This window comes from Chaetura pelagica, unplaced genomic scaffold (assembly GCF_000747805.2).
Source record: "Chaetura pelagica isolate M959 unplaced genomic scaffold, ChaPel_1.0 scaffold109, whole genome shotgun sequence".
Lineage (NCBI taxonomy): Eukaryota > Metazoa > Chordata > Aves > Apodiformes > Apodidae > Chaetura > Chaetura pelagica.
In genome coordinates, this window is record NW_009970725.1 from 208,897 (window position 1) to 235,161 (window position 26,265).

The 26,265-nt window shown below is 40.0% G+C and overlaps 1 protein-coding gene across 1 annotated transcript in view; it reads right to left on the reverse strand.

Annotated features, from left to right (window-relative positions):
- Positions 1-24,242: 24,242 nt before the first annotated feature.
- XKR4 (XK, Kell blood group complex subunit-related family, member 4) overlaps positions 24,243-26,265 on the reverse strand; it is a 75,058-nt gene continuing 73,035 nt past the window's right edge. Inside the window, exon 2 of the mRNA XM_010006801.1 lies at positions 24,243-25,189. Within this exon, the coding sequence (XP_010005103.1) occupies positions 24,243-25,189 (947 nt within the window). The remainder of the gene's footprint in view (positions 25,190-26,265) is intronic.

Below are 26,265 nucleotides of genomic sequence, written 5' to 3' on the forward strand. Positions count from 1 at the left end.
ATCCCTTTGGTCAGTTGGGGTCAGCTGTCCACTCCTGGCTTCTTGTGCATCCCCAGCCTGCTCACTGATGGGGTGATGTGAGGAGCAGAAAAGGCCCTGACTCTGTAAGCAATGCACAGCAGTAACTAAAACATCCCTGTATTATCAACAGTGTTACCATCACAAACTCAAAACACAGCCCCATAGCAGCTACTATGAAGAAAATTAACTCTATCCCAGCCCAAATCAGCACACTTTTTTCAATGAGGGCAACACTCAAGGGTGCAATTTCATCTGTTGAGGCAAACTCCTGAAAAAGACTGACATTTTTATATCAGGGCTGTCCTTCAGAAGGAGCTTTATTTCTTTGGCAAGCTGTCTTGTTTCAACAGTCCCTCCACCTTTCCAGGCAGTGTGCCAGACAAGAGGCAGCAGCAGTGACAGGCAGTCAAAGGAAAACGTGTGAACCTTGTGGTATCGTCTCTTTTGGGACAGAATGAGGACCTACTTCTATCAAACTTAATCAGACTTAATACTCATCTGCTGGGAACAGCTACTATTTTTCAACTGGGGAAAGGAAAAGACATTTGGTTGAGCACAGGCAGGCTAGGTAGGAAGATGCATGGTGGTGATTCATCCTAGTATAAATGTACCACTGCTGGGGTGGGGCAAAATCAATTTTAAGAGGTGGAGCAAGTGTTGGCAGCTGTGTAAGTAAATTAATACATTTAATGAAGAAAACATGACTGGCTGCAGGTAATTCATATGCACATGACCCACGTTTCCCTTTTTGGGATCCAATATTGTCCTGTGCATGTACTGGATTTACCTTATATTTCAGCAGAAAAAGCTGCAGGTTTATTTCTTCCAAGAATCCACTTGTTTTACAACAGCCGACCCGGAATGGAAACTTGTGATCATGCACAGGGTGCTGGGCTGGTTTCTTTTCCTTTCTACTGCATTCATTTTGCCCCTTTGTATAGTGAGCAGTGCTGACCCATTACCACCATCCTAATACAAATTTACAAATTTCATCTACTGCCAGCACAGAGATGAGTTAATATTTAGCAAGGCAGGTTGCCTTAAGTTAGATAAACCGTCAAATGCAAAATGACTCAGTGCGGTTCAGATAGTGGAGTTACATCCCTTCTCAAGGTGAAAGGAAAACTTTTTTTGTATGTCTGATCCCTAAAGATGTTTGGCCTGGCCAGCCTGAAAGCAGCCTTGCCTGCTTGTGTCTTGGAATTAGGCCTGGTTCATAGGATTACAGAATTATGATTTGGGTTGGAAGGGACCTTTAAAGCTCATCTTGCCAACCCCCCCCTGCAGTATGCAGAAACATCTACAACTAGATCGGGTTGCTTAGAGCCCTGACCAACCTGACCTCGAGTGTCTCCAGGGATGGGGTATCCTCCACATCTATGGACACCCTGTTTCAGTGTTTCACCACCCTTATTGAAAAAAATAATCTTCCTCATATGCTTCTTTCACACTTACAGATGCCATAACACATAGCATGGAAAAACCCAAATATTGCATAACCTCTGCAGGCATCTGAGGGCAAGTGAAGGAAGGATATTTGCATGGGGAAGTGTATAGCATGAAAAGGGATGATTTGCATTTTGGCCTGCCTTTTTATTTTTTTTTTTCTTCCATGCATATTGGCTGGAAGTTTGCAGCCAGTGTTTCCTATGTCAGAAACAGTAAGGGCATGGGGAATTTAGAAGCATTGCTGGTTTGGCACAAGTAGAAAACTACATGGCTGAAGCAGAGGTTATTTCTTTCAAAACTTGAGCTGAGCATCTCTGAGCACTCACACCAAATCCTGTGTCTGTGTCCTGCCAGCTTGCAGGGGGATCTCAGCTCAGCTCTGGGGGCCATCCAAGAGAGCAGCAATGTAAGCTGGCACATGGGGGCCGAGTTATTCATGCAGCCTGATGTGGTCTGAAAAAGCCTTTGCTTAAAAACATGGACATGTGGGACCTGGAAGGTGCCAGGACATGGAACACTGCCTTGCCACAGATAATAGCTCAGCTCTGGCAAGGCAGCAGGCAATAGAGCCCAGTTTCATTACTCTTCCTCCCTACCCCATCTGACCAGCTGTATCTCCTCGCTGGCTCTGCCTCCTCCTGCTGCATGATCTGATCTATACCCTTACACCTCCACACCTAGGCACAGAATCTTTGTATATTTGTTCCAGGCAGTTGCAAGATAAATAACAGAGAGATCCTGAGCCCAGAAACTCCTCTGCTTTCATCCCCCTACACCAGCTGCCTTCGTAAGAGGTAGAGCATTTCCCTTAAGATCTGACTTCCTGTACGGATATGAATGGCACCTCTTCAGTACTTCTTTTGAATTGAGGCAGTAGATAATACAGAGCAAATTACTGCTTCTGTTAACTCAAGTTTCAGAGGAATGTCAGATGAAGTCTCCAAGGCAAACTGTAATGAACACATGACTTTTATGTTCTTCCAAGATTTTTTGTTTTTCTCTAAGGCTGCCTTGTTTTTTCTTCCTCTTCCTTCAGGAAATGTGAGAGCTAAGATCTCAAAAGTTGTTGCATGCAAGCACACAAGGAAAAGTACTCTGAAGGATAAAAAATGCAACCAAAGTCTTCCCTTCCTATTTTAATTCTGCTTCAGGCTAAAATAGAGAGTATATTATCTCTATGCACAGTGAGAAGCATCCTATGGCATAGGCTGCTGGCAAAAATGAATTATGTCTGTAAGAGAAGTTAATTAAAGTAAAGGTTTAATGACATCTGTATTCAAAACAATATTTAAATAAGTTAAATTTAAAATTGAGGTTTCTCATGTCCTACTTGCATGCACTACCAAGGGAATAGCATACCTGATTGGAAGTGCAGTGCAGTGGCTTCTCAGCCACCACTCAAGGAGGTGATGTGCCATATCGGATCAGATATTAGCCCATATTGCCATCTAAAGGCATGCACAGCTGAGGCTGCCAAATTCCTGCCAGACAGCTTGCCTGAGTGCCATTCCATAGGGCTGTGTGACAGGTGAGATGAATCCAGACCAAGCAGCAATGTCCCTGAACCGAGCAGGTGGCACAAGAAACTTTTAAACAGGCAGGATCCACAGGTAACCTCATGTAGGTGTTTGGGTAATGAGATCAGGCAGGAGCAGAAATGGTCCTTTTGGTTCCTTGCTCCCCAGCCCACATTTTGAAGTGTCTCCACAAAGAGGAAAGCAATCAGTGTGTCAGTGGTCCAGCTGAGCTCTCAGAATGAATCCCGAGGACCACACTCTTTGAATCTCCACATTTCCAACAACATTTCTCATTTAATTGCATATTATCTGAAGATGTCTGATTCTAGCAATCCATACAGGGAAATCAAAGACAGAAACTTCACTATGTAATTCTTTCTGCAACAAAGCTTCACAGAGGTGAGGTAAATTAATTTTATGCGCTTGATCTTACACTACTTTAATGAAATATTGTCTCACTAGGGTGTTGAAGATGCTGTTATCACTGAAATCTCTTGTCCTACCAGCAAGGGATAAGGTGACGTGCCAAATGTAAAAAACTGCTGATTCCATAAATAAAATATTTGGACCAGATGGAGAAGCAAAAGCCCATCTAAAGGCTAAACTTGATTCATTATTAGTTACAAGTCACATGTGGGAGTTCATGTCACTTTAAAGAAAGATATAACAATGAGGCATTTATTCTTAACTGCCAATAATGTCCTGCCTGCTCTTGGTTGGGGCAGAGAGAGGAGAGCACCAGGACTTCTCACAACAGGCAAACCAGCCCATCTCTCTCTTTATACCACAGCATGGTATCATACCTCATTTTTCCTTTACAAACACAGAATACATTTCACTGTGTATACTGCTCACATGGGTATGATATTTGGAGATGCTCATTAAGGGATATCATTAAAGCACAGTATATGCTTTATTCTACAGCAGAGTTTAAGCATATTGCAATTATTTGCATTCCTTGGAAATGGTGAGTGCTTCAGGACATTATAGCCCAGCTAAGGCAGAGAGTCTTTATTTTGTTTTTGTTTTTTTTTGTTGTTTAGATTTTAAATTATGGGCTTTGTAGAGTTACACACAAAGGTCAAAAAAATCAAAGTTAGCACAACAGATCCCAGGGTGAAAATGTAGGCAGAAAATGGCACAGGGTACCTAACACAACACTGAGCTGTCAGAGAGGTTGAGAGATGGGTTAATTTTCCTGCTTTTATCACGACATTGGTAAGACATTCCTCAGGACACCAGACCTCTGACAAAATGCCAAACACCTGTAATGTTCCTCTCCCACTGCTGCACCAATATGGTCAGCTGGAATCCAGATTGGCACAAAAAGGTGACAGCATTTGAAATGTAGACTCAAACATAGCAGATGCCAAGTGCAGCCTGCAGCAAAAACAAATCCCCAAAGGAAAAAAAACACAAATATCAGAGACAAATGGACATTTAAAATAAACAAACAAACATGAAAAGAAAATGCATCACAGGGAGACCTTTGGAAAAGTTACAAAATTGTCAGACAAGAAAAAAAGTTCAGTAGGGACAAACCTGCAATAAGGAAGAGCTGAGTTGCATAAGGCTGCTTGCTCAGGCTGAAGAAGCCTCCAGATTTTCCCTTACTCTCAGGTAACTAAAAGTTGTGAAATAGTTGGTTTGCAAGGGGGGGCTAAGCTGAGGCTGGTCATAGTGCCTCTTGTCTCACACCAGCCCAGGGAAGACCAACTACATTAGTTTTGCTCCAATGGTGGATCCACTGACATGGCAGAAGAGTGCATGAACCAATGGAATAATGTAAGACCAATGCTAATGAAGATATAGAGGAATTACTGATAGTGACTACTGCCAGAGACCCACTAGTCACAGAAATTAAAAATGAAGTAAGGTCATTATCTAGATGTCTGTTGGAGTTTAATGAGTGGATCAAATTCCAAATTTCAACTGCTATAGTCTTTACAGTCACAGAACATTTGAAATTAATGTAAGATTAACTTGCTTAAAACTATGAGATAGTTTGGAGATTAACTATAGCAGCTCAGAATATCGTTAATAATTCATTAGCTCAATTCCAATATTTATAATGGTAATGTACTTAAGCTTCTCCTTCCATATTTTGGGACATTGTCAGTGATCTTGCCTTCCATAAACTAGTCTATTTGATTAATAATGTAAGTCCTATGACTGCATGTAGCAATCACACAGCAGCAGGAACACCACACATTTCTTGGGTGTGATCGTGGCAGTGCAGTTTATGCTCAAGCAGCTAACAAGAGCCCACTCAAATCCAGACAGCTTTGTCACTGGAAAGCACAGGAACTATGAGCATACCTTTGTCCTAATTTTTTTCTTCTGCTGTAACCTCCTCTGAATGAGGAGGTGCTGTTTTTTAAACTTTTGAAAAAGATTTTTCTTTCCATCTTGGAAAAAAATACTGCTTAAGAACAGAGGTGATGGCCCAGTGCGCCTGGTGGTAGCAAAGGCAGCTGAAGCCACTGCTCCAGTCAAGCTGTCTGCTGCCTTTTTTTCAGCCTAAAAGAGATACTGCTTTTTTTCTTTCATGCAGAAGGCATACAGTAAAAGCTCCCTGAAGAAAGCTTTTGCCCCAGAGGTTAATAATTTCCCTAAAACCATGGAAAGTAAATACCTGTTACCCTGAGCTACTTAGTCCTGCACCGTGGCAGATATCCACCCTGCTAATGCACCCCATGGATCCTTGCATTTGGGGATAGGAGTAGGAAGCCATGTTAGAGAGCTCCAACTCCTCTCAGAGATATCTAAATGCAAGAATGAAATCCTGCCTTTGGGTAGGGTGGTCAGTCCAGCTGCCCCATTAGCTCAAGACAAAAGTTCTTATGGGGGTGTGTGACTCTCCAGCTCAGCAAAGAAGACCAAAAATACTCCTCATGCTGTGTTTCTGGTGGATGCTCACCTCACTGATTGTCACTTATGGGGTGTCATCAAATGACTTTCTAGTGCTCAGTGTTGTGGCTTTGAAGTTTTCTGCCCCCTGATTCACCAATGTGATTAAGAAAATTATATAAAGTGTATTTCTGTTACTTGCCTTTTGGTTTCTGAGCCTTTGGTGGGTAGTAACGGGTTTACAGGGACTGAGGATATAGGCCTTGTTTGAAGTAAGGCAGCTAACCAGTAGTGTTGCTGAGCTGCTGTTCCCTCTGTTGTGCTTTGCCAGGCTACAATAACAAACTGTTCTCTCCACATTGTTCACCAAACAACATGATACATGTATAAAACAAAACCCTGAAGACCCAATCAGTCACACAACAGCCCTACTTGCAGTTAAATTAATGTATCCAAGATTTATACATGTATATTCTTTTCTCTTTTTGAACCCACACTAATTGGTTGTTTGGTAGCTTGTTTTGCTCTTGTCTCCCTTTCTTGGTTAGCTGAGGGAAGCCAAAAAGTAGCATCTAAGAATGAGAGGGAGCATGGCTATAGGACAGACAGGCAGAGATCTGGGTGCTGGCCTTCATTCCACAAACATTGGGTGCTGCTTGGGTGACATGGCCCACACAGTGTGGCAATGAAGTCTAAGAGGTTTATTAAGGCCACTGGAGATGCTGCCAAAACGAGCAACTATTTGTGTAATAGTTTAATGAATAAAGAACTTGCCCAGGAGGCACAAGGAGAAGAAGCTAAACCCTCTTCAACCCATGGGGGTTTGAACACAGTAAAATCAAGGAAGCAGCTGCATCTTCTGTGGAACTTTTTCCTAATTATTTGGCTCAGGACAAGAGTCAGGTGCAGCTCAGCTCTCCCTCTCCCACTACTTGATGGGGTCACTGAACAGCAATGCCTTCAGGAGTATGAGGGGGAAATAAAAGCAACAAAGCACCTTCTTCTGTCCCCTGTGGAGCAGGGCCCTTCTCAGGAGATGGAGGAGTCCTGGGTTTCTCCACTCCTCCAACAGCCCTGAAAGCAGAGCCCAGAAATCCTCCTTTCCAGTGGCAGGGTCGGGCTCCTCTCACCTCTCTTCTCTTTGGTTCTGTGGGCTGGCTGGGGGCAGCTGGGGAGTGTGGAGGGCTCGGGAGCTCTCCCCATGTTGGAGAGCACTTTGGCTCCGAGGAACCAAGGAACAAGGAGAACCTGCTGACCTGCTTCCTGGGCAAGGACATCTTATTTGGAGATCTTCCCTCAAGACAGCACTCAGGGCCTCAACCATGGAGGCCAGAGCATCCTGTTCTGCTGCTCTAGGAGAGGTGCCTGTTGGGGTATCTGGTGGTTTTCCTGCCAGGACAACACAGGTAAGGTTGTCCAGTTCCCAGGTGGAATCTTCTCCCAGTCCCAGAAGTAACCTGGGAGCCACCCGCACTACTCTTGCATGCAGGGATAGACGCTCCTGATCTATACAGCCCAGAATGGAGAATAACAGAGTCAATGGTGGAATTGGTCTCTAGAGATCACCTGTCCCAAACCTTTGTCCAGGCCGGACAAACTTTTGTCTTGTTTGGTAATAATTTCAGAAGCTAAAAAGTTAGCATCCTTTCGCCGATCCACCAGGAGAAAAGAGTTTTAAAGAAGATGCTAGAGCCATGGTAAAATGACCACAGTGTACTTTATTTAATGATTTTGGTACCTTGTGTTGCAATAAAATAAAAAAAATCTACAAAATCCAAATATATAAAATTTTCAAGTTTTCCTTTTAAGTTTTACAAGAAAAATCAAGTTGTAACCAAGGAAATTTGTTAGTATGAAGCACTACTTTCAACTTCATTTCATCACAAATTGCAACTTACTTAACAGACCAAAAGAACTATGGTACTGCAGTACATCAAATACTTCACACACTGTGTTCTTTACTATAGCACATGTAACCTCTGCCATGGGAAGCAGTGGTCTCTAGCCAATAAAGACACTCTTCACAATCTGAACTCTAAAGGAATGTTTGTTATACATGGATTCAGAATATATATATTTACAGGAAGATTTCTTTCTTTTTTCTTTTTTTTTTAATTTATTTTTTTTTAATAACTAGTTTGTTTCTTCATTTCAAATAAAATACCAAATACATTTTTACAATGTTTACAAGTCAAAGCACAAGTTCTGCAATGATTATCATTCACCTCAAGTCACTGTGCTTGTACTGAGGGGTTATCTACACTGTTCCATAAAGACAAATGTGACCTTCCATCACTTTATTTCTGCAACGGTGACTACGGAGTAAAAGCACAGTAACAATTATTTTAGCACAATCAATGTATAATGCAACAGTTTACAACAGAGAACTGAGAAACTATTGGTCCATTCTGTTCAATTTGCTGTTTATCTGCCAACTGTTACCTTAGTCTTTGTCACATAAATTGTGTACAAGAGAAGAGTTAAATAACACAACTGGAATAGGAAAGAGCACACATTTTTTAAGGCAAATTAATAAGCAGCTTATGGTGGTTTTTGTTAAACTATACCCCAAAAGAACCTAAAAATAAAACGTATGTTCTGCAACTGTCAATAATTATGTCTTGTTAAATTGATCTCCTCTATAAATTGATCAACATGGCTTTGAACCTGGTTATTCAAAATGGAAATAATTCCTCCCCCCCCAGTCCCCACATATAGAAAGTGCATGACTTGATATGTGCTGAAACAAAACAAAAGGCAGCTGAGGTAGTTACATGTAAAATGTACTTACAAAAAATAACTTAAAAACTAAACTGAGGACATATACAGTAAAAAATCCACTCATTTGCAATTAATTTTATATCATGCAACAACTTAAAGCAGGAAACATAATGATTTCTGAAAAAAAAAACTATTAGTAGTAATAGCATAGGAATGAACACAGAATATACTATTGGAATCTGAATTTCAAGTATTTGAGTCTCTGCATGTGCATTTTTTTTTACAGGCTTTTTACATAGTAATAAGAAGTCATTTACTTTTTATTGGGCATCACATGAGATCAGGTCTACCCCTGGGACTGCAGCTCCTGGAAGGCAGAAATACAGTGAGTGCTTGAAGATATTGCCACCATGTGTGCACCACCATCTCAGCTTGGGTGAATTTCTACACACCCATCCTCCACCAAGGCCACCTAAGAGTCACAGGGCCAGGGATCTTGTGCCTACATCTCCCAGGGACAGACTGGATAGATGTCATGGCAAGTTGCCTGCAGTGTATCCACACATCTGGATCCATGCAGGATGTGCCCATGTGGTGGGGGATCCCCCATGTGATGTTTCTGCAGAGCCTGTCCATACAGACTCATCCCAGGCAGAGGCCCCTGAGCAGTCCCCAGAGAGAACATTTGTCTCCACCTTGGACCAAAGCCACAGCTTCTCTTGGGCCTTCCTGCCCACACCCAGCACAAGTGCATTTCAGCCCTCATGGTGACCTTTTCTCATCTGGAGAGAGGGACAGTGTTCCCCTTCCTGTAGACAGGACAGTCTCCACAGAAGTGTTGGCTTGAGTCCACTCAGGATGATCAGGGATTTGCTCTCACATTATGGTCCCAGAACTCCAGCTAACAACCCCTGGGCTGTTAGCCCTGGCCCCAGCTTTTCCTTCCATTCCTGCCTAGGAAGAGGAGCAGGCAGTTTTCTCCACCAAAATGCACAACTTGAGTGTGCAGGTGCGAGAAAAGACTTCTGGCTCTGGGAATGAATTTCACAAAAAACCCTACTTGTAGGAGACGGACAAACATGGAGATGTGTTCCTGCCTTCAGCAGCAACAACTTAATAAATCCCATTACTGGACATGCAATGTGTTGGCTCTTCTGAGTCTTACTGTTAGATCCCACTGTTGATGGTCACTACATGGGTACATGCAGTTTGGTATCATGAACTCTGCACTATGCACCCAGCTTGAAGAAATCACAGCAGGGAGCATCACACACTGAAACGTTTTTTTTTGGTGTTTTTGACTTTCAATTGGCCTGTGAAAACATGGGGTTTGCACTTCTGAAGTAGATGCATATGGTTTACATATAATTAATGAAAAAGAAAAATGTATTTTTGCCTTCTTTTGGTTTTTGGTTTTGGTTTTGTTTTCTATTAAACAAGGAACTCCTGAAACTTTCCCTCCCCCCCCTTAATTTTACTTTTACTTTTAATTTTTACCTTTACGAGCTCCCTGTATTTTGATTATGATTTTCAAAAGTGATGTGTAGTTTTGACCAGCTTAATCTCTGGCAGCCCAAAATGAGGAGTCACTGATGTTCACAGTGTGCTGAATCTACACCCTGCTGTGGCAGATCCACTGGTAATCGCCAAGTACACTTGCACATCCTGCATGTCGTGGCCTTTATTTTTACCTTCTCTTGCTACAGAACTAAGTGAAAACCTAGAAAACTGGAGTGTGAGACTTCTTGGAGTGGCACAGAATTGCAGTTTTCCCAAAAATGTTTGTCAGGAGAGCCTGCTCAGTTGCTCAGATTTTTTTTTGGGGAGTGGGGCTATGAGAATCCCAGATTCTCAGAGAAGTCAAGGCCTTGTGGTTTTATTTAAATCTAAGCAGAAATGAAATATCTGATTTTTAAGGGAAAAGTAGATTTTTTCAGGCCTGATTTCATAAAACATGAAGATGCTAAAAGGCATACCTTTGAAACAGATGTATAAATCCCTTTTTCTTCATGTGAAACAATAGTAAAGACAATACTTTCTTTTTCCCTATGCATATCAGTTTGTAACTGTCAGAAAACTAGACACTGCATTTTGGAGGACTGCACTGCACCGGCTAATCAACTTTTTTGTGTTCTTAGCACTAACCTCTACAGACTAGGCACCCAGCTTGATGTTTAGATGTTTTGGCATTGTGATACTTGACATACATAAGCATCCTCTTAACAGCATCATAATCCCTAATTGTTGCCTTTCCTTTTCCCAGAGGCCTATTACAAATAATATCCCCGAGTCTCAGTGCTCACCTGCAGTATCTGCCCCAAAAAGAAGCAGTTTCCATCACCAGTTCAGCTGTGATGTTGGCAGCCATTAGAGAAATGGGGATCTACCTGCACCTGCCCACTTCTACCCTCTTGCCATAGAGGTGTGTCTGTTCTGTCTGTGTGACCTTCACTGTGTGGGGTTTCAGTGGTGAGACCATGACAGGCAACTATTGTGGAGGGCTGAGGTGGAAGGCTGGTGGGGAAAGCAGGGGGACTCTTGCCTGAGCTTAGGATAAAGCCCCAAATTGTCCACTTTTTTGCCTGCTGCCCTAGTGCCCAGTGACTTAGGCTTAATAAAGAGAATTTTCTTGAAATTGAAATGTATAGCTTAAACGAGATTTTATAAAAATATTAAAATATTATTAATATATTAATAAGCCATCTGAAAATTTAAACAGCTATTTTAATTTATCCTGGAATCCAGCCGAGTATCTTGGCCTCATCCAGTGACTAGCAGAATTGGAAGACCTGGAAATGCTTTAGTATTATTTTTTAGTAGTATTTTTAACACAAACCCTGATATTCCTCCCTCAGACATTTTCATTGACTTAGCCTAATCAGTATTGGGTGTACAGTGATTGACAGTTTCATGTGAAGTTCAAGTGAAGAGTTATTAAAGAGAATTCCTTAACATAAATTTCACTTAGAGAGGCATTGTGAAATTTAAAAGCAAAATGCCCGTGTGCTTACTCCTGAGGCTTATTGGACTTCATTAAAGTCAGAAGAAAGTCATCCATTTGCTACAGTGGACCTTCAGGGAAGCCCTTTATGACTATAAACTGCCTGTAATCAAAGAAAATCCCAGTATAATAAATGCTCCTGCCCAGAGTGCTGGTGTAAGTATAACTTACTGACATGTTCACCAGGCAGAATTTCTCTATCAGTCCTTTAAGAGTGTCTTTTGGTTTGTTTTTATTTTTGCTTAGCTGTAGATCATTTAAGAAGGTTTTATAAGTGCAACTGTTATCAAGTCTGTCTTCTAGGATCATTTGCCTCAAATGAAATTGCTTTGGAAGGTTCACCTGTTTTACTAATACCCCAGAAACACTTTTGTACACATTTCCCCAAAACAAATAAAATTCACCAGTCAATCTGAAAACATACTTTGAGTTCTGTATCTCAAGAGATGAAGGGTGGAAGCACAGGCAAATTAGTTAGCCTTATCTGACTATACATTTTGCTGTAATGACTGGAGAATGTGCTCTTTTTAATTACTACTGAGTTTATTAATAGTTTTTGTAGGAATCCATTTGGAATGTCTACTGTGAATTGACTGTCATGCTCCTTGCACATCACAAATTTCAAGAGGACAACGCATACTGAGGAAGAGCAATTACAATTTGTTTTATTTTCTTTCCCCCTGCCTTTTTTTTTTTTTTTTTTTTTGCATGACCCTGCAGCATGAGAAATAGAAATAGTTGAGTTAGCATTTGATTAAATATGCAGGTAAGTAAGCATGAGAAGAAGAACAAAGCCAGCTTCCATTGTTGATACAGTTTTATACACGGGATGGCACCTGCAGGAAAATACAGTGATGCTCATTTGTTAGAATAAACATTAGCTTGTTAATGATACACCATTCAAAGAACAGACAGCAAAATATCTGTCCCCTCAAGCAGAACAAATTATTCAGGGGTCAGTTTCTGCCCTTGAGAATCTATGGGAATTTATTTAAAGGAACTGCATTTCCATTACAGAAGAGCCACAGTGGGACAGAAGATCTGTGCTTGCTAAGAAAACATGATACCCAGTTAGTGGCTGTTCTGTGAGTCAGAAATGACCTCAGAACCAAAAGATATTTACTTCTAGGTTGCTATGGGCATACACCAAGGCTTTGGAATAATGAGGTAAGATGAGTTGTGCAGTAAAATGTGACAGCTACCTTTTAAAATGTTCCTGCTTTGCACTCAATAAAATTACTCTAGGATTTGCACCTTTAACTTGCTCTTCTTTCTCCAACTATAAGGCTTATCTCATTAGCCAAGTGTTACGCACAAGGAATTCTTGAGCTTTGTGCTACTACATGAGGGAAAAAAGTCTGTCACAGAACCTCAGTGTTGTCTTCTCTCATCAGTGGAGTTTCATATGAGACTCGAAGCACAGAAGGAAAATGGAACAAGGAAAAAATCAGAATAGTTCCTAGTAGATTTTGCAGACTCGTTTGAGCAAATGTTTGAAGAAAACAGACCTGTCATGACATGCTACACTTACAGATCATGCACGAGACTATGGGTGCCTCCACAATTATCTGTCCCGAAATCAGGGTGATACTGTTCCTGCTTCTAAACAAGGAAAAGTTGGTAACTCATAATATGGTTTAAATTATTTCCATGATGAGATAGGTGAGTGACAGAATACCTGAGCATGAACAAATACTATGAGGGCTCACCTACTCTAAAGATTCACAGCTGATCCCTTATTGTTAAGAAAACTTTTACTACATCACCTACTGATTTCTCTATTTTCTTGTCCTGCTATACACCTTTACAAATGTATCCTCCCCCCTCCCCCCAGCCCCCCACCCCCTATGTAAGTACTCCTCAGCTGTGCAGGAACAAGTTGATGTGAGGACTATCAGCTCTAAACAAACATGGACTTGCAAATTCTCTATTTGCTTTGGAGCAAAATACTGCCTGAGAAACTGAGAGCATGACAAAATGCACAAGTATTTGAACAACACCAAGCTTGTAATATAGCATATATAGAAAAGCCCGTCTTCTGAGCTTACTTTAAACCTTATATTTTTTTTTGTGGAAGCCATCTGAGATTTATCTTCTGTAAAGAAAATAATTTTTAAAAAAGTTCTTTGACTTACAATCTACGATAAAGATCTACAATTTCTAAATATAACAATCACTGGCATAACAGCCATACAAAATCCTTGTCTCTCGGGCTTTAGTTTGAGACACCTTTATATCTTATTGCTAATAAATAACTGCTGTCAATAGCAATGATGTTATATCTAAAAAGCATCTTTCACAGTCTGTAATGTAACTAGAACTTTCTCACTCAACATCTTTCCTAGAGGAGAGAGTAACTGCACCATAAATGTTGGCAATAACGTTTGTTAATTTTTTTTGTTTGTTTGGTTGTTTTTTTTTTGTTTGGTTTTTTTGTTTTTTTGTTTTTTCTTTTCTGTCAAAAGACTCTGCTCCTTCCTATATTAGCTAGAACAGCAGGGGCAGCTTTTCCACAGTGTTTCACAAACATCTCTTAATTCTTACCAGAGGGATGACTTCCTTGCTTTTGGGTCTTTCTGACCTCTGGCCTCCCTGCTGGGGTTCCCAGTGGTGGTGCTGCCACAATAAAACATTCGCACAGGTTACTTGTTGATGTACAAACATGTGCACCCTGCGCAGACGGAGCAGAAGGGGCTGTGGCAGCACCCTGCTGGAAAACTCTGTACCCGGAGAGGGTGCAGCCAAACCATGAGCTCTTGCCAAGCCCAGCATTGCAGCAACTGTGTTCCCCCAAGTACCAGAGTTAGGTTAAATATTAAACCACCCACTCGTTTCTACTGATGCTTTTGGAAATGTACTACCTTACATCGCTCCTGCTTATGAAAGGATTTAAATGCTTTCCTGATTGCAAGCCTTTCTTCATTCAGAGATCAGGGTTGATATAGGCAATATTAGATTTTTTTTCCTTTCTGCTCCATGTTAAAGTAGCTAAAATCCACCTCTGTGTTAAAAGCAATGAATAATGTATTTTTTCCACCCATTCACCCCATTCTTAGTGCTGTTGCTAACTGGGGTTTGTGTATTCGTACAGTCACTTCTCTAAGATAAACTGTACCACAACCAGCACAGTCATCTCAGAAATGAAATTATACTGCTGCTGGGCAGAATTACTTTTTGGTTGATAAGGAAATTGATGACCAGGAGGAAATTCAGCTGGTTCCCCATGGACAGTAACTAGAGCTGTCTCAATCCCAGCAATCCTTTTTTAAATACAACTCCTTGCATGTACAAAACAAATCAAAAGGATGAATGATTCATAAGATGAATGATGAAAGCTTAGCTAGGATGAATTTACTAATGTTGCATTTCTTCTAACTCTCTTTCCAGTGTGGGCACCATGCTGAACACAGCTAACAACAGCTTTCTTTCCCCCCCCCAGCTGATTAATGTTTGCTCACGAGAGCTTGATTACTGCATTACAAGCCACAAATTTGCAAGATTAAAAATGTCTGTTGAATTAATTAGCTGCAAATCAACCTAAGCAAAACTTGACAAGTTCCAACCTGTTCCAATAAAATGAAAAAGGAGGAATCGATAGCAGCCACCAATACAGGACAATATGCTGGCACTTTGTGACTATAAATAGTGGCAACTGCCCTTGCTGCTGACAAAGGAAGATTTTTCATTGTCCATACCATGCTGTCCAGTGGCTAAATCCTGCCCGGATCGGTGTGGCAATCTCACTGATGGCTAAAGTGTTCTCAGTGAAATATCTCCTCTGGGCCAGCCTGATATCCCTGGGGGAACTGGAGCTGGAAACAAGTTGCCCACTTTCTCTTCCCTTTCAGCAACACTGCAGCACTGGCATCAGGACTGATCACATCACGTGCTGACATGGGCCGACAGGAAGGATACATGTGTCCCAAAACAGGAATGCAGGGTACGACGTTGGGAGACATTAGTGACTACTTTTGAACTTTTCCTCTGTAGCTGCTGCTATTGCCTGACCCAGTCACTGCAACAATTTTAGGTCTATCAGTCCATGAATCAGATCCTGTCAGAAAGCCACTATATTTTTCAAACACTGTCCTTAATGCTGAACAGTGACTCAAGTCGGGGACTCGAGGCAGACACTTGAGCTTCAAGGCAGCAAGTGACTCTAATGGTTAGCAATCTTTTCCTCAGCTTCATAAAATTTATAATTAATTATGATCAAACATTATCTAAGAAACAACCTGGGATACACAGATAATAATGCAGAACATAAACTGAAAAAAGCATTAGTACCTACAATTTCAGAAACAGTGACTGTGTATTCATGGTACGTTTACATTGACAGGGGTATTGCTTTTAAATACATGCATTTGAAATTTATCTTCAGTACATAATCCAAGAGCTGGCAAATCTTTCCTTCTTACAGCACATATCAGGCAACTGTGTATTTGTTGGATAACACTCTTCAGTGCTCTTTGGACAAAATTCAAGCAAACCATCCTAATTAGTGCAGGTTATTTCCTTCATAAACTACTAACATTTCATTAATTGAAACAAAAGCTTTAATTTGCCCTTTTGTCATTTGCCTACATGTTTTCTTTGATTAACTAAATGTGATTAATCTTTATATATTTTGTACAAATCTTTTTTTCCCCCTACTTTATTCTTTTACCAAAATATTTAAGAAGATGAAATATAGCATTAGACACATTTCCTCCACAACTTATCGTTTAAGTACTGGCATAATACATTGCAAAGCTGTCTCCAATAATGACTGGAATGTGTTTTCCAATCATGTTCTTTTCTATTTTCTAAAGTTATCGCTTTGTTACCCTTGATGACAATGCTCCTGATGCTTTTTTTTAGGCTTGAAATGTAACTGAACTATAGGATTGAATCCTAATAGAATCTCAGGACTCATTGTCATGGGTATATATACACACACACACATACACACACACACATATATATATAGGTGCATATCTATATATATAAATTCTTTTTATACTGTAAATTTGCTCCCAGGTATGAGACATGATCCTATTGTTTTTTCTTATCAGAAAAACAAACACTTTCACAAAGAGTACTTTTTATAATATGTTCCAGACTGTGGGCACTGAACTTACTTTTGCACTTACATAACCGGGGCAATTTGCACACAACTGTGGTTCAAAAGTACCATCCAGAGAAACCACATCTGCTTCACATGCTTGACTAGGCAGCACTGAGCCTGTCTGCCCTTTGCTCAGCCCAAACCAATCTTTGCTGGGCAGAAGAACTGGGATTGCAAAGGGAGTGCACTTACGGGCTCAGGAAACTATGGATAAGCCACATGATGTAGCTCTGCTGTATGCACAAAGCCTGCCTGAGCTTCAACAAGAAACCAGGTGAACGTAGTCAGAGTAGCACACAGTGCAGTTGTAGACCTGATTGAAGGCAGTGTGTAGAGAATCAGGCTTTGTCACAGTGCTAACTATGTTCATACAGCTTTTGATCGGGTTGGAAGGTGAGCAGAGTGATTTTGCATCTGCCCCAATTTTTTATTGTAGACATTCCTCTGGCTGGACACAGGCAATGGCACTGGACTTGTGTAAAACTTCAGAGTCCTCAGTACCAAGGGGGTTGAAGACATCAAAAAACTGGAAGTATATCTACATTGCACAGGATAACCTTTCAGTTTTGCACAATAAGGAAGAACAGCCTCAAAATAAGAGGGAGGGAGCATGCTCTTCTCCTCAGTAGCGTGCAGCCCTATAGCCTTCCCCTGAGAGAGAGTAGCTAGAGATATGAATCATTGCTAGCTGAAGAGAGAACTGAGCCTGGCTCCGCCCTTGGTCTCTGCTTACCACAGATCTACTGCTGGAAAAGCAGTCATGAATATTTCTGTGCAAAGCTCTCTGATAGCACCTCAGAGGACCCAGGTCCTTCAGGTAAGATGGGCAGAAGTTTACCTGCTGTGGAGAAGCTGGCAGGCTTCGGTGGGAAATAGGAGCTGAGTTACTCTGTGCTGTGAAGACTGAGGTGTTTCTGACCAAGTCCAGGAGCTAAATTTTAGGTGTTTGAACATCTAGCATAAAAAGCTCAGGAGCTCCTCGTTACTGCAACTTGGAGGATAACAGTATCACCCTGAGGCCCCTGATGTGCCTGCGCTGACCTCTGTGTGTGTGTGGCAGCATGCCAAGCATCTCATTCTTGTGTGTTGTGGCTTTTGTCCAGCTCATGCACATGGTTTTCCTCTCTGTGGGCTCTTTGGTGCATGAGGTGGGGAAGAATTTTTTTTCTACATTGAGGAAACCACTCATCAGGAAACTTCTGTTCTTGCAATACCATTTACACACTAGATGGCTGAGTGGACACACACATTTCACACTAGAGATGCTGCTGGGAGGTTTATTTCAGTTCCATATAACCCCAAACTCAACGCTTTGTTAAAAGCATGTGGAACTTCCTACAGCAGAACAGAACTTGTGTAGAAAAGCTGCTAGCATGCCTAGGGCTACAGCATGCCCAGAAGTAAGATCCAGAAGCAATTGCTCCCAAAGATATCTGAAATAAGATGCTGAAATCTACAGGCACAGAAAATGTTTTATCCATAGAAGTAATATCTTTGTTTCTATGAATGTAGCATCTAGTTACATTGACAAATCCAATAAATGTTTAAGTTTATCCCAACCATTCCTGGAAACAGGATTTTTGGTTACAATTTAAAGTTGCTTGGCTGTTTTTATTTTACAGTGCCTTGCATGTAGAAGTTAAGATTCTTCTATTAGTTGGTCACTTATCTCACAATTTCTTGTAAATCTTTGTCAATGAATACAATATCAATAACTCTGTTGTAATTATACAAAAGATTCTCTCTTACCTCTCTAGCTCATGCAAATCACCCATAAAAGTGCTGAAGAGGACTTTTCCCCCTGCATCTTGCATATCTGTCCTCATTGTTCCAGGATTCAGAGTAGCCACATGGCTTAATAATGAGTCTAGAAGATCCTCTGCATAAGAATTAGATGCTAAACATTCAAAAAAAATGTAAGCACAGGAGCCAAGCTTAAGTGTTTAGAAAAAGTTTCTTTTAATGAATGGACTGGTCAGCAATTGGCTTTTGTAAGAATCACTAAAAATTACTTGTTTCAGAGACATTTTTTGATCCTTAGAAAGATCACAAAATAGCAACTTGGTCAAAATGGGTATATTCTTAAATGTTGAAACTAGAAAGGAAAGAAGAAAAAATGCTTTGATTAATGCTGAGTTAGTAATACATTTAGAGTAGGTCCTTCAGTTTGAACTAAGCAACATTCAGGGTCTTTGGTATGAAGCAGATCTCCAGCTAACTTCAGTTAGGAGCTAGGAAATTAAGACTTTCACTACCATGGTCTGAATTCATGCAGTTCATTCACTCCAGGCCATAAGCCTGATTTTATCTAGTAGTGCAGCTGTAAAGAAATCTCACCAAACACCTGCAGTGAGGTCACTACAGTAGAACAAATGGTCCCAGGGGATCCCTCACCTGTTAAAACAGCTTTGCAAATGATCTGTAGATCAGTGACACTACACTCCTACTCCTGCAAAACAAGGCATGACAAAGTAATCTGCATCTCTCCTGTAATGAAATCTGCTCATACCAGATGTGAGAAACCATCTCAGAAACAGGTCACTCAGCAAGTTGAAGCCAACTGAAAATGATGATGGAATTTGTTAGTAAAAAACCCCACAACTACATGTGAATCGCAATAATCTGTTGTGGGTTTTTTAATTCCCAGATTCAAAAGAATCTGTTCTCATTTTGCATTTTATCTGTTTTATCAGAATAAAGAGGAATGGATTCAATGTTGTAACAAAAAGACACAGTTCTATAGACAATCAAGGGAGGGTTTAATAACTTAATGCTTCTGGTAAATAAATGGCTTTTTGCCACTTACTCCATTTAGCTTTCTGCTGAAACCATGGGCTTCATGCAAGCTAGTCTAATTGCTACAATTAGCAAAATTAAATGGCTTATTGTGTATTTAGACAATTCTTCCCACACCCTGCACTGTTATACTACAGAATTAGTACTTAGAGTGTTGGGCTTGTAAATACATGGGCATGTGTTGTGATTAATTTCATGTGCACCTCTTGCAGGGACTCAGCCTAAAGAAGCTTGTTTAGATGGATGCACAAATGCAATTCACTCTGCATCCCACCATGCACAGGAGCAAGAGAGGCAGTAGTAGGACCCCAGCAATCAGCTGAGGCCTTTTCCTTGGCATTGTGATGGCAGTGCAGGGGGTGCAGAGCAAACCACAGCATCTCAGTCTCTCCAGATTGCACGACTCCAGGGACAGAGCAGAGAAAGGGCAGTGGCTTTGGGAGCTGAATCACTGGCAGAGCCAATTAAAACTCAGTACAGTGCCACTTTTAAAGCTCTTAAGGAGTCGCATGATCAAATCACAAAGGCTTCAAAATTTTGAGGTTCTCAAAAAAACCCAACAGGCTGGTTGCTGGCCAATGAAAAGTAAATTAATATATTGTGTGATTGGGAGCTCTTTTCCAAATAAAGCAGCACTTGCACTTTTAGTACCACTCATGAATTGCCCTTCTTGGGGAGATAAGGGTATACTGGCTAGACTATTATAGGTTTTAATTACATTTGGGTTTAATACTTATTCACCACATATTAAAAACTGCAGCTCCAGTAAAATTTCAGTTTACTTCCTCTGCCTAGAAGTTTACAAAATCAGGCCAGCTGAGGTTTAGCATCTAATTTTGGAAGAAAATTTTTTCTCAAATGTTATAGAAATTACTCAATAGAAAATTGGTTGATTTGTCAATGAAAACACCAAACCCATATAGCCCAAGCACAGACACATTGTTCTAGCACAGGAAGCATATTTAAACAGACATAAACAGAAGTGAAAATCAGTTTTTTCATTATCAAATCTGCACGAAAAAAGTATTGCACATATTTTCAAAGATTTCATTAAAAAAAAAAAAAATTATCTTATAGAACAAATTTCTCTTAAGATAAGATAAAAGGTCATCATACATGTTCTTATCTGTTTTCTGAATGAATATGGGTATGCATTATCTCTCCTGTATCTAATTAGAATAGTGAATACTACTTAAATTGTCTTTTCTGTAACATACAAATCTATAACTTTCAAAATTTTAGGATAAACTGCTAAGTTACTGTTAAATCTGATGGCAAATTTGTTTGATTCATTAGAGCGATACTTACGTGATGACCCTTGCTTCTAACAAAGAGACGTGATTTCCTTACCAGAATAAAATTATGAATAATTCATTTTCATGTTCTTCTGGAATGAAGTTTAAAAGACCTGTTTTTTTCATTGCTTCAAAAGCAGAAGTTATTTATTTATTTTTTTTACAATTATTTTTCATTTTTTTGCTATTGCTGTCTTAACTGAACTTTATAAATAGATCTTAAAACTGTCTCTGGTAAAAAGAATAGTGCATATTGATTATTAACTGTCTGTAAGGCCGTTATGGGATTTCAGCATGGACTATGTTTAATCTTGAAAACTTCTATTAAAATTCTTACAGCTTTTAATGTGACTGTTCATATTGAAACAAATCAAGAAACTGTCCATGTAGTCATCTGAGAATTGAGCTTTCACTGGCCATCCTGTTCTCAGCGCAAGTATCGCTGACATGACAAACATAACAGAGCAAGATTTTGGACAGCAAATTTTGACTCGGTATAAGGTGACTTCTCTCCCTTCCTCAAACAGCCAGATTGAATTCTAAAGAAAAGCTGTACTGCCATGTATGGTGCTGTGCACTAGGACCCTGCAGTCTTTGATTAAGATAAATTTTCAAACATTATTAAGGAAATAAGAAATGCTGGGAGAGTAGAGTAAGTAAATGCTACATATTAAAAACCACATAGATAAATTATGCCTCTGTGTCCTTCCGTCCAAAATCAAACAAGAGGAAATCAAACAAACCCACCCCAAACTTTCCTCAGAAACCTTGCACTGCAAACACTGGTCCTGACTGTGACCCTTTACATTCTGCACGATGCAATTTTTCTTAAATTCTGTAAGGCTTGATCGAAGGGCTTGAGAGTGCTCACTAAATTCAAGTTGTTAAAGCAGCAGCAAACACATCAAACTGCTTCCAGAGGAAGCTCCCATTGTCTTGGATTACAAAGTTTACCCTTTGCCTTTTTTTTAAAAGAAAACCAGCAATTTCTCTGTGCAAGCTACAGTTTGATTCTGGAGTGAAGGCTCCGCTGAATTTGACAGGACAAAGGACTTGCTCCCAAAATCTTTTTTTGGCAGTTCTCGCAGTGATTTATTTTCTGATAAAATATGAGTACTTTTCACTGAATAATCAGTTCTATCTCTGTGGAGGAAAGGGCAATCACTGTACAAAGCTTCAGGTTTGGACTATCAAAAAATTATTTTATTAAAAAAATTATAAGAGGCAGTTTGCCACTGGTTAATTTCAAAATACCTAAGAAACCCTTGAAGCACAGGTGCTTTCTGATCTGTGCAAAGTTCTATCTGACTTGCAGATTCCTGCACTTCCACAGATGTTTTGCTTTGAGGAACTCACCCCAGCAAAGAACAACAGGAATTGAACATTTTGCTAATAAAAACCAATGTTATACATGGCTAATTGAACACATACAAATAAACAAAGGCTGTGTAACTTCAGTCATTTCATAGTAGAAATACCAATGACAGGAAAAACTGACATTTACCCAGCAGCATATACAGCAGTTACTGAATATACCTGACAGTGAAGGTTACAATACCAATCATCAGGTCTTCTCCATCCTGACAATGCCATTTACAACAGTAACTCTTCAGTTCTGCTTCGCTCTCCTAAAACGGATGGAAATAGTAATAGCAAATTGTTTCTTATGGAATTGCTTGGTGTCTTTACAAGCCACTTACACTTGAAGCAGGATCCACGGTTTATAGAGTATCTAAAAGTACCCATGTAGGCTTTCATATGGCATTACACTGCAAAACAAATCCCTAATGTGTGAAAACCAGGTTTATATCAACCTGCAGAAGCCAGTTGATAAATTTCATGGACCAATTCTTAAAATCTACGCTATAAAGAGAATGAAATGTATTAAAAGATTTGAGGTTTATAAAAAGTAACCCTTTTATACCATATTTTACTTTACAAAAATATTGAAATAATTAATGAGTTTTTCACTCTGCACCAGCTTTAAAAAAAATACTGTCAAATTTTGACTTGCACCTTTAATGCATCTGAAAGCACCATCAGGGGATACTTTTAACATAAAGGAGGATACCATTGACTAGATTTAGGGAGGTATTTATAACCCAAAAGCTTGCAGCAAAACCACTCTATTACAAGAGATTCAACGTAATTTTTAGACGTATCTGGACACAAGTCTTGAAGAGACAGAAGAGGGTCTTCCACATAATTTGCTTATATTATACTTTGCTGATATACTTACTAAGAGGCGGCTGAGAGCCTGTAAAAGACATCACTTTCACCTTGGGTGGGAAAAATCAGAGCTGTCTCTACACGTTGAGAACTTGATCGGTCTTTACTGCTTCTTGTTCTGGTAGGGCTCATGCCACTTGTTATTTGTCCCTCAGGCAGTATCAACCTTGCAGTTATACAATGTTTGGCACTAGAAGGGTATGGCATGTCACAGTCTCTTGTCAGCCCTGCATACATTCACACACTGAATCATGCATTCTCAGTCCCACCACAGAGAAGTTTCAGTGTGTTCATCTCCTTGTTGTTTCTTCTGAAATATCTGAATGGGGTCCTCCAAAAAGTTTAGATTACGAAAACTATACTTCCCTGTTCTTCTACATATATATATATTTTTACTTTTTTTTTTAATTATTTTTTTTTTTGCAAATTGAACACTGAATCATGATTATCATTTAATTTACATCACTACGTGCTAGAGCTCCTTATTTCTCCTGAAAACCAGAGGTGAGCTGCATAGGATTTCTTTTGAAAGTAACATAAAGGACGTAAATTGCATTTAAAAAGACTTTGATATTCCACAGAAAACAAACAGTTCTGGTAGTATTAATGTTTATGACCTAAGCAAACAGAATTTAGTTTATTTTCCATTTACAGCCTTACAAACATGACAACTTATCTTTTTAATTAAGAGCTATTTTGAAAACCTATTCTACCCTGAATGGCTAACTTATGGGAGTGTTGAAGACTGCTATGCTCCTTTTTTTTTTTTTCCCAGAAAACAGTTTTCATCACAGCAACATGGAGCGCTACAGGTTTGTTATTTTTTCAATGTTTTCTACTTGTTTGTTTGTTTTTGCCATTGATTAGGCAAATGTCAATCATTCATTTCTAAAATAAAATGCACTACTGGCTAAAGTTGAAAGCTCTGGTCAGAGCTCTCCTATTGGATTGATTCTAAGTACTGTGCAGTCAGAGTTTCATAGCAGCAAGGAGTCATGGGTGAGTTTCCCCAGCTGAAGTAACTGCTCTGTATGTTGGGTTTTTATGAGGCTTTCAGGTGCTGCTGCTGTAACAGTGTCCTGCAGACAGACTGCACACAGTGGATCAAATGATAATCATGATGATAGCCAGACTAAGAACACTACAGCTTGCTGCTCTACTTGTAGGACACAATCCAGTCATTCCTACAGCCCTACAGTCAACCCTTAGTTGAGACTGTGACATCAGAGCTTCTCCAAGCTGTGTTTTTGTTTTGTTTACAACGTGGTTTCATATTCCAAGCGCTCCTGGATAAGGGCATCATCTTTATACTGTAGCCGTGGAGGAGCAGGGGAACATTCAAAAGCTAAGATGGCCTTCCTCAGGCTCCTGTCCAACACGTGTCTCTCCCACGCTGGGTACCTGTTCCTGAACAGATCAATTTTAATGACAGACTCCTCAATCCTTGGTGGCCGGGATGAAGGTGTGGACGGCGCGGTAGGTCTCACCTGAAACACAGGCACACACCCATCCCTCTCCGTGAATTTTTGATCCCGCTCACTCGTGACACTCCGGTTGTTGGAAATGGACCGTAGAGTGTTTGTTGCCACTTCTGGGGGCAGGGTGAAGGTGGCAGCAGGGTCCTCACAAGCACAGCTTGGCGACTGCCCAAACCTTGGTCCGTTGGGGTGAAAGAAGGCATAGTACATTAGCATAAAAACAATGCCTGTTAAAAAGCTGCTGAACACCACACACAGTGCTGGTATGGCGAATGCATCAGAGATGGGTGGGGCCTTGTACAGATACCAGAGAGCACTCAAGGCGGTGTTCTCTAAAAGGATCACAAAATAGTAAATGAAAAGCCTACAGCGTGTCCTTCCTTCCTTGACATTGAACCAGCTGAAGATATAGATTATCCCGACAACCATGTCGAAAACTATCTCCTCCCATTTAGTGATGCAAAACTCTGTCTCGCAGTGGACGATCCAGAAGGTCATGATGCACCAGTGCAGCACGATGAAGATCCCAAAGTACAGCTGGAAAACTGAAGCAAACAGAGCAAAAGTAATAACCCTTGCTGCAATTGTGAAGAAATGCCAACAAAACTGGATTATAACAGCCATGTAACTGATGGGTTTCTTGTCATCACGGGAGTCACGGAGGGCCTTTTGGTAGGAAGCCAAAGCCCAAGCCAGGGACACAAGAGATGCCGCAGCAGTAAGACCTAGGAGGAAACAGGAGATGCAGTTAAGGCATAATTAGTATATCAGCACTTAGTTGAAACTGGTGAGACCCTTGCTGCTTTAAATGAGCCCTTCAACACTAACTTAATCAAATCTCTTACTTCTCCTTTAGCTCAGCTAGTACTTCTATTGTTGAGATTTGACTCCCCTTACCAGCGAGCACACTGATGTGTTGGATACACTTGAACCAGAGTGCCTAGCAAGCTATGATTTGAAACACTTCTCTAGCAATTTTATGTTTGAAACAAATCCATTAATTCTCAACTTGGCAAGCTGGGAATAGGTGTCTCTGTCAGCTGTGTGATTTACAGGACCCACAGTGGTTATTGTTTGAAGGAAAGAATATGAATTTTCCAATTTTGAGAAGCCACTAAAGAAGCCTAACACAAAGCAACCAAGTCTTTCTAATTAAAATACCCGCATTGTACACAGATAAATTATACAGATAACAATGTAAGCATAAATCTACATTTTCAAAATAAATTGATGTAGCTGTTGTTACATCAGAGTTTATACTAGCTGCTTTACTCTTGCTGAGGCAAAAAAATACTGTCTATTTTGATATTTCCACCAATTTTAAACAGAATTTTAATAAGTACAAAATATCAAAGCTCAAAATTTCTTCCAGCTCGAAATTAAATTAATTTTAGAAAACTTGGAATTTTCTACTGAATTAAAATTCTGAGTACAGATGCTCCTAAAGTAGGAAGTTATGACTTAATGTACGTATAGCCACTCTGTATCCCATATATCACAGAACTACCTATTTATAAGGACCTGAAATATAATATTTCTGAAAAACTGTCAAAAATTTGTACAGAAAGAATTAAATTTAAAATTATTTCTGATAAGATTTTCAAACTTTGTGAAAATTCTTATTAACTTGAAAATACAAAAACATAAACCAAATTAAAAAACCCAAACATTTCTATGCTTCTTTTGAATGTGTATTGTTCTTTTTTTTCTCAAGTGAGTTTAATTGTTGTCAGTAGGTAAACTTAAAAAAGAAGTTGCTTTGAAAATTAATCTAGTTTTTAAATGAATTCATTACTTCCCT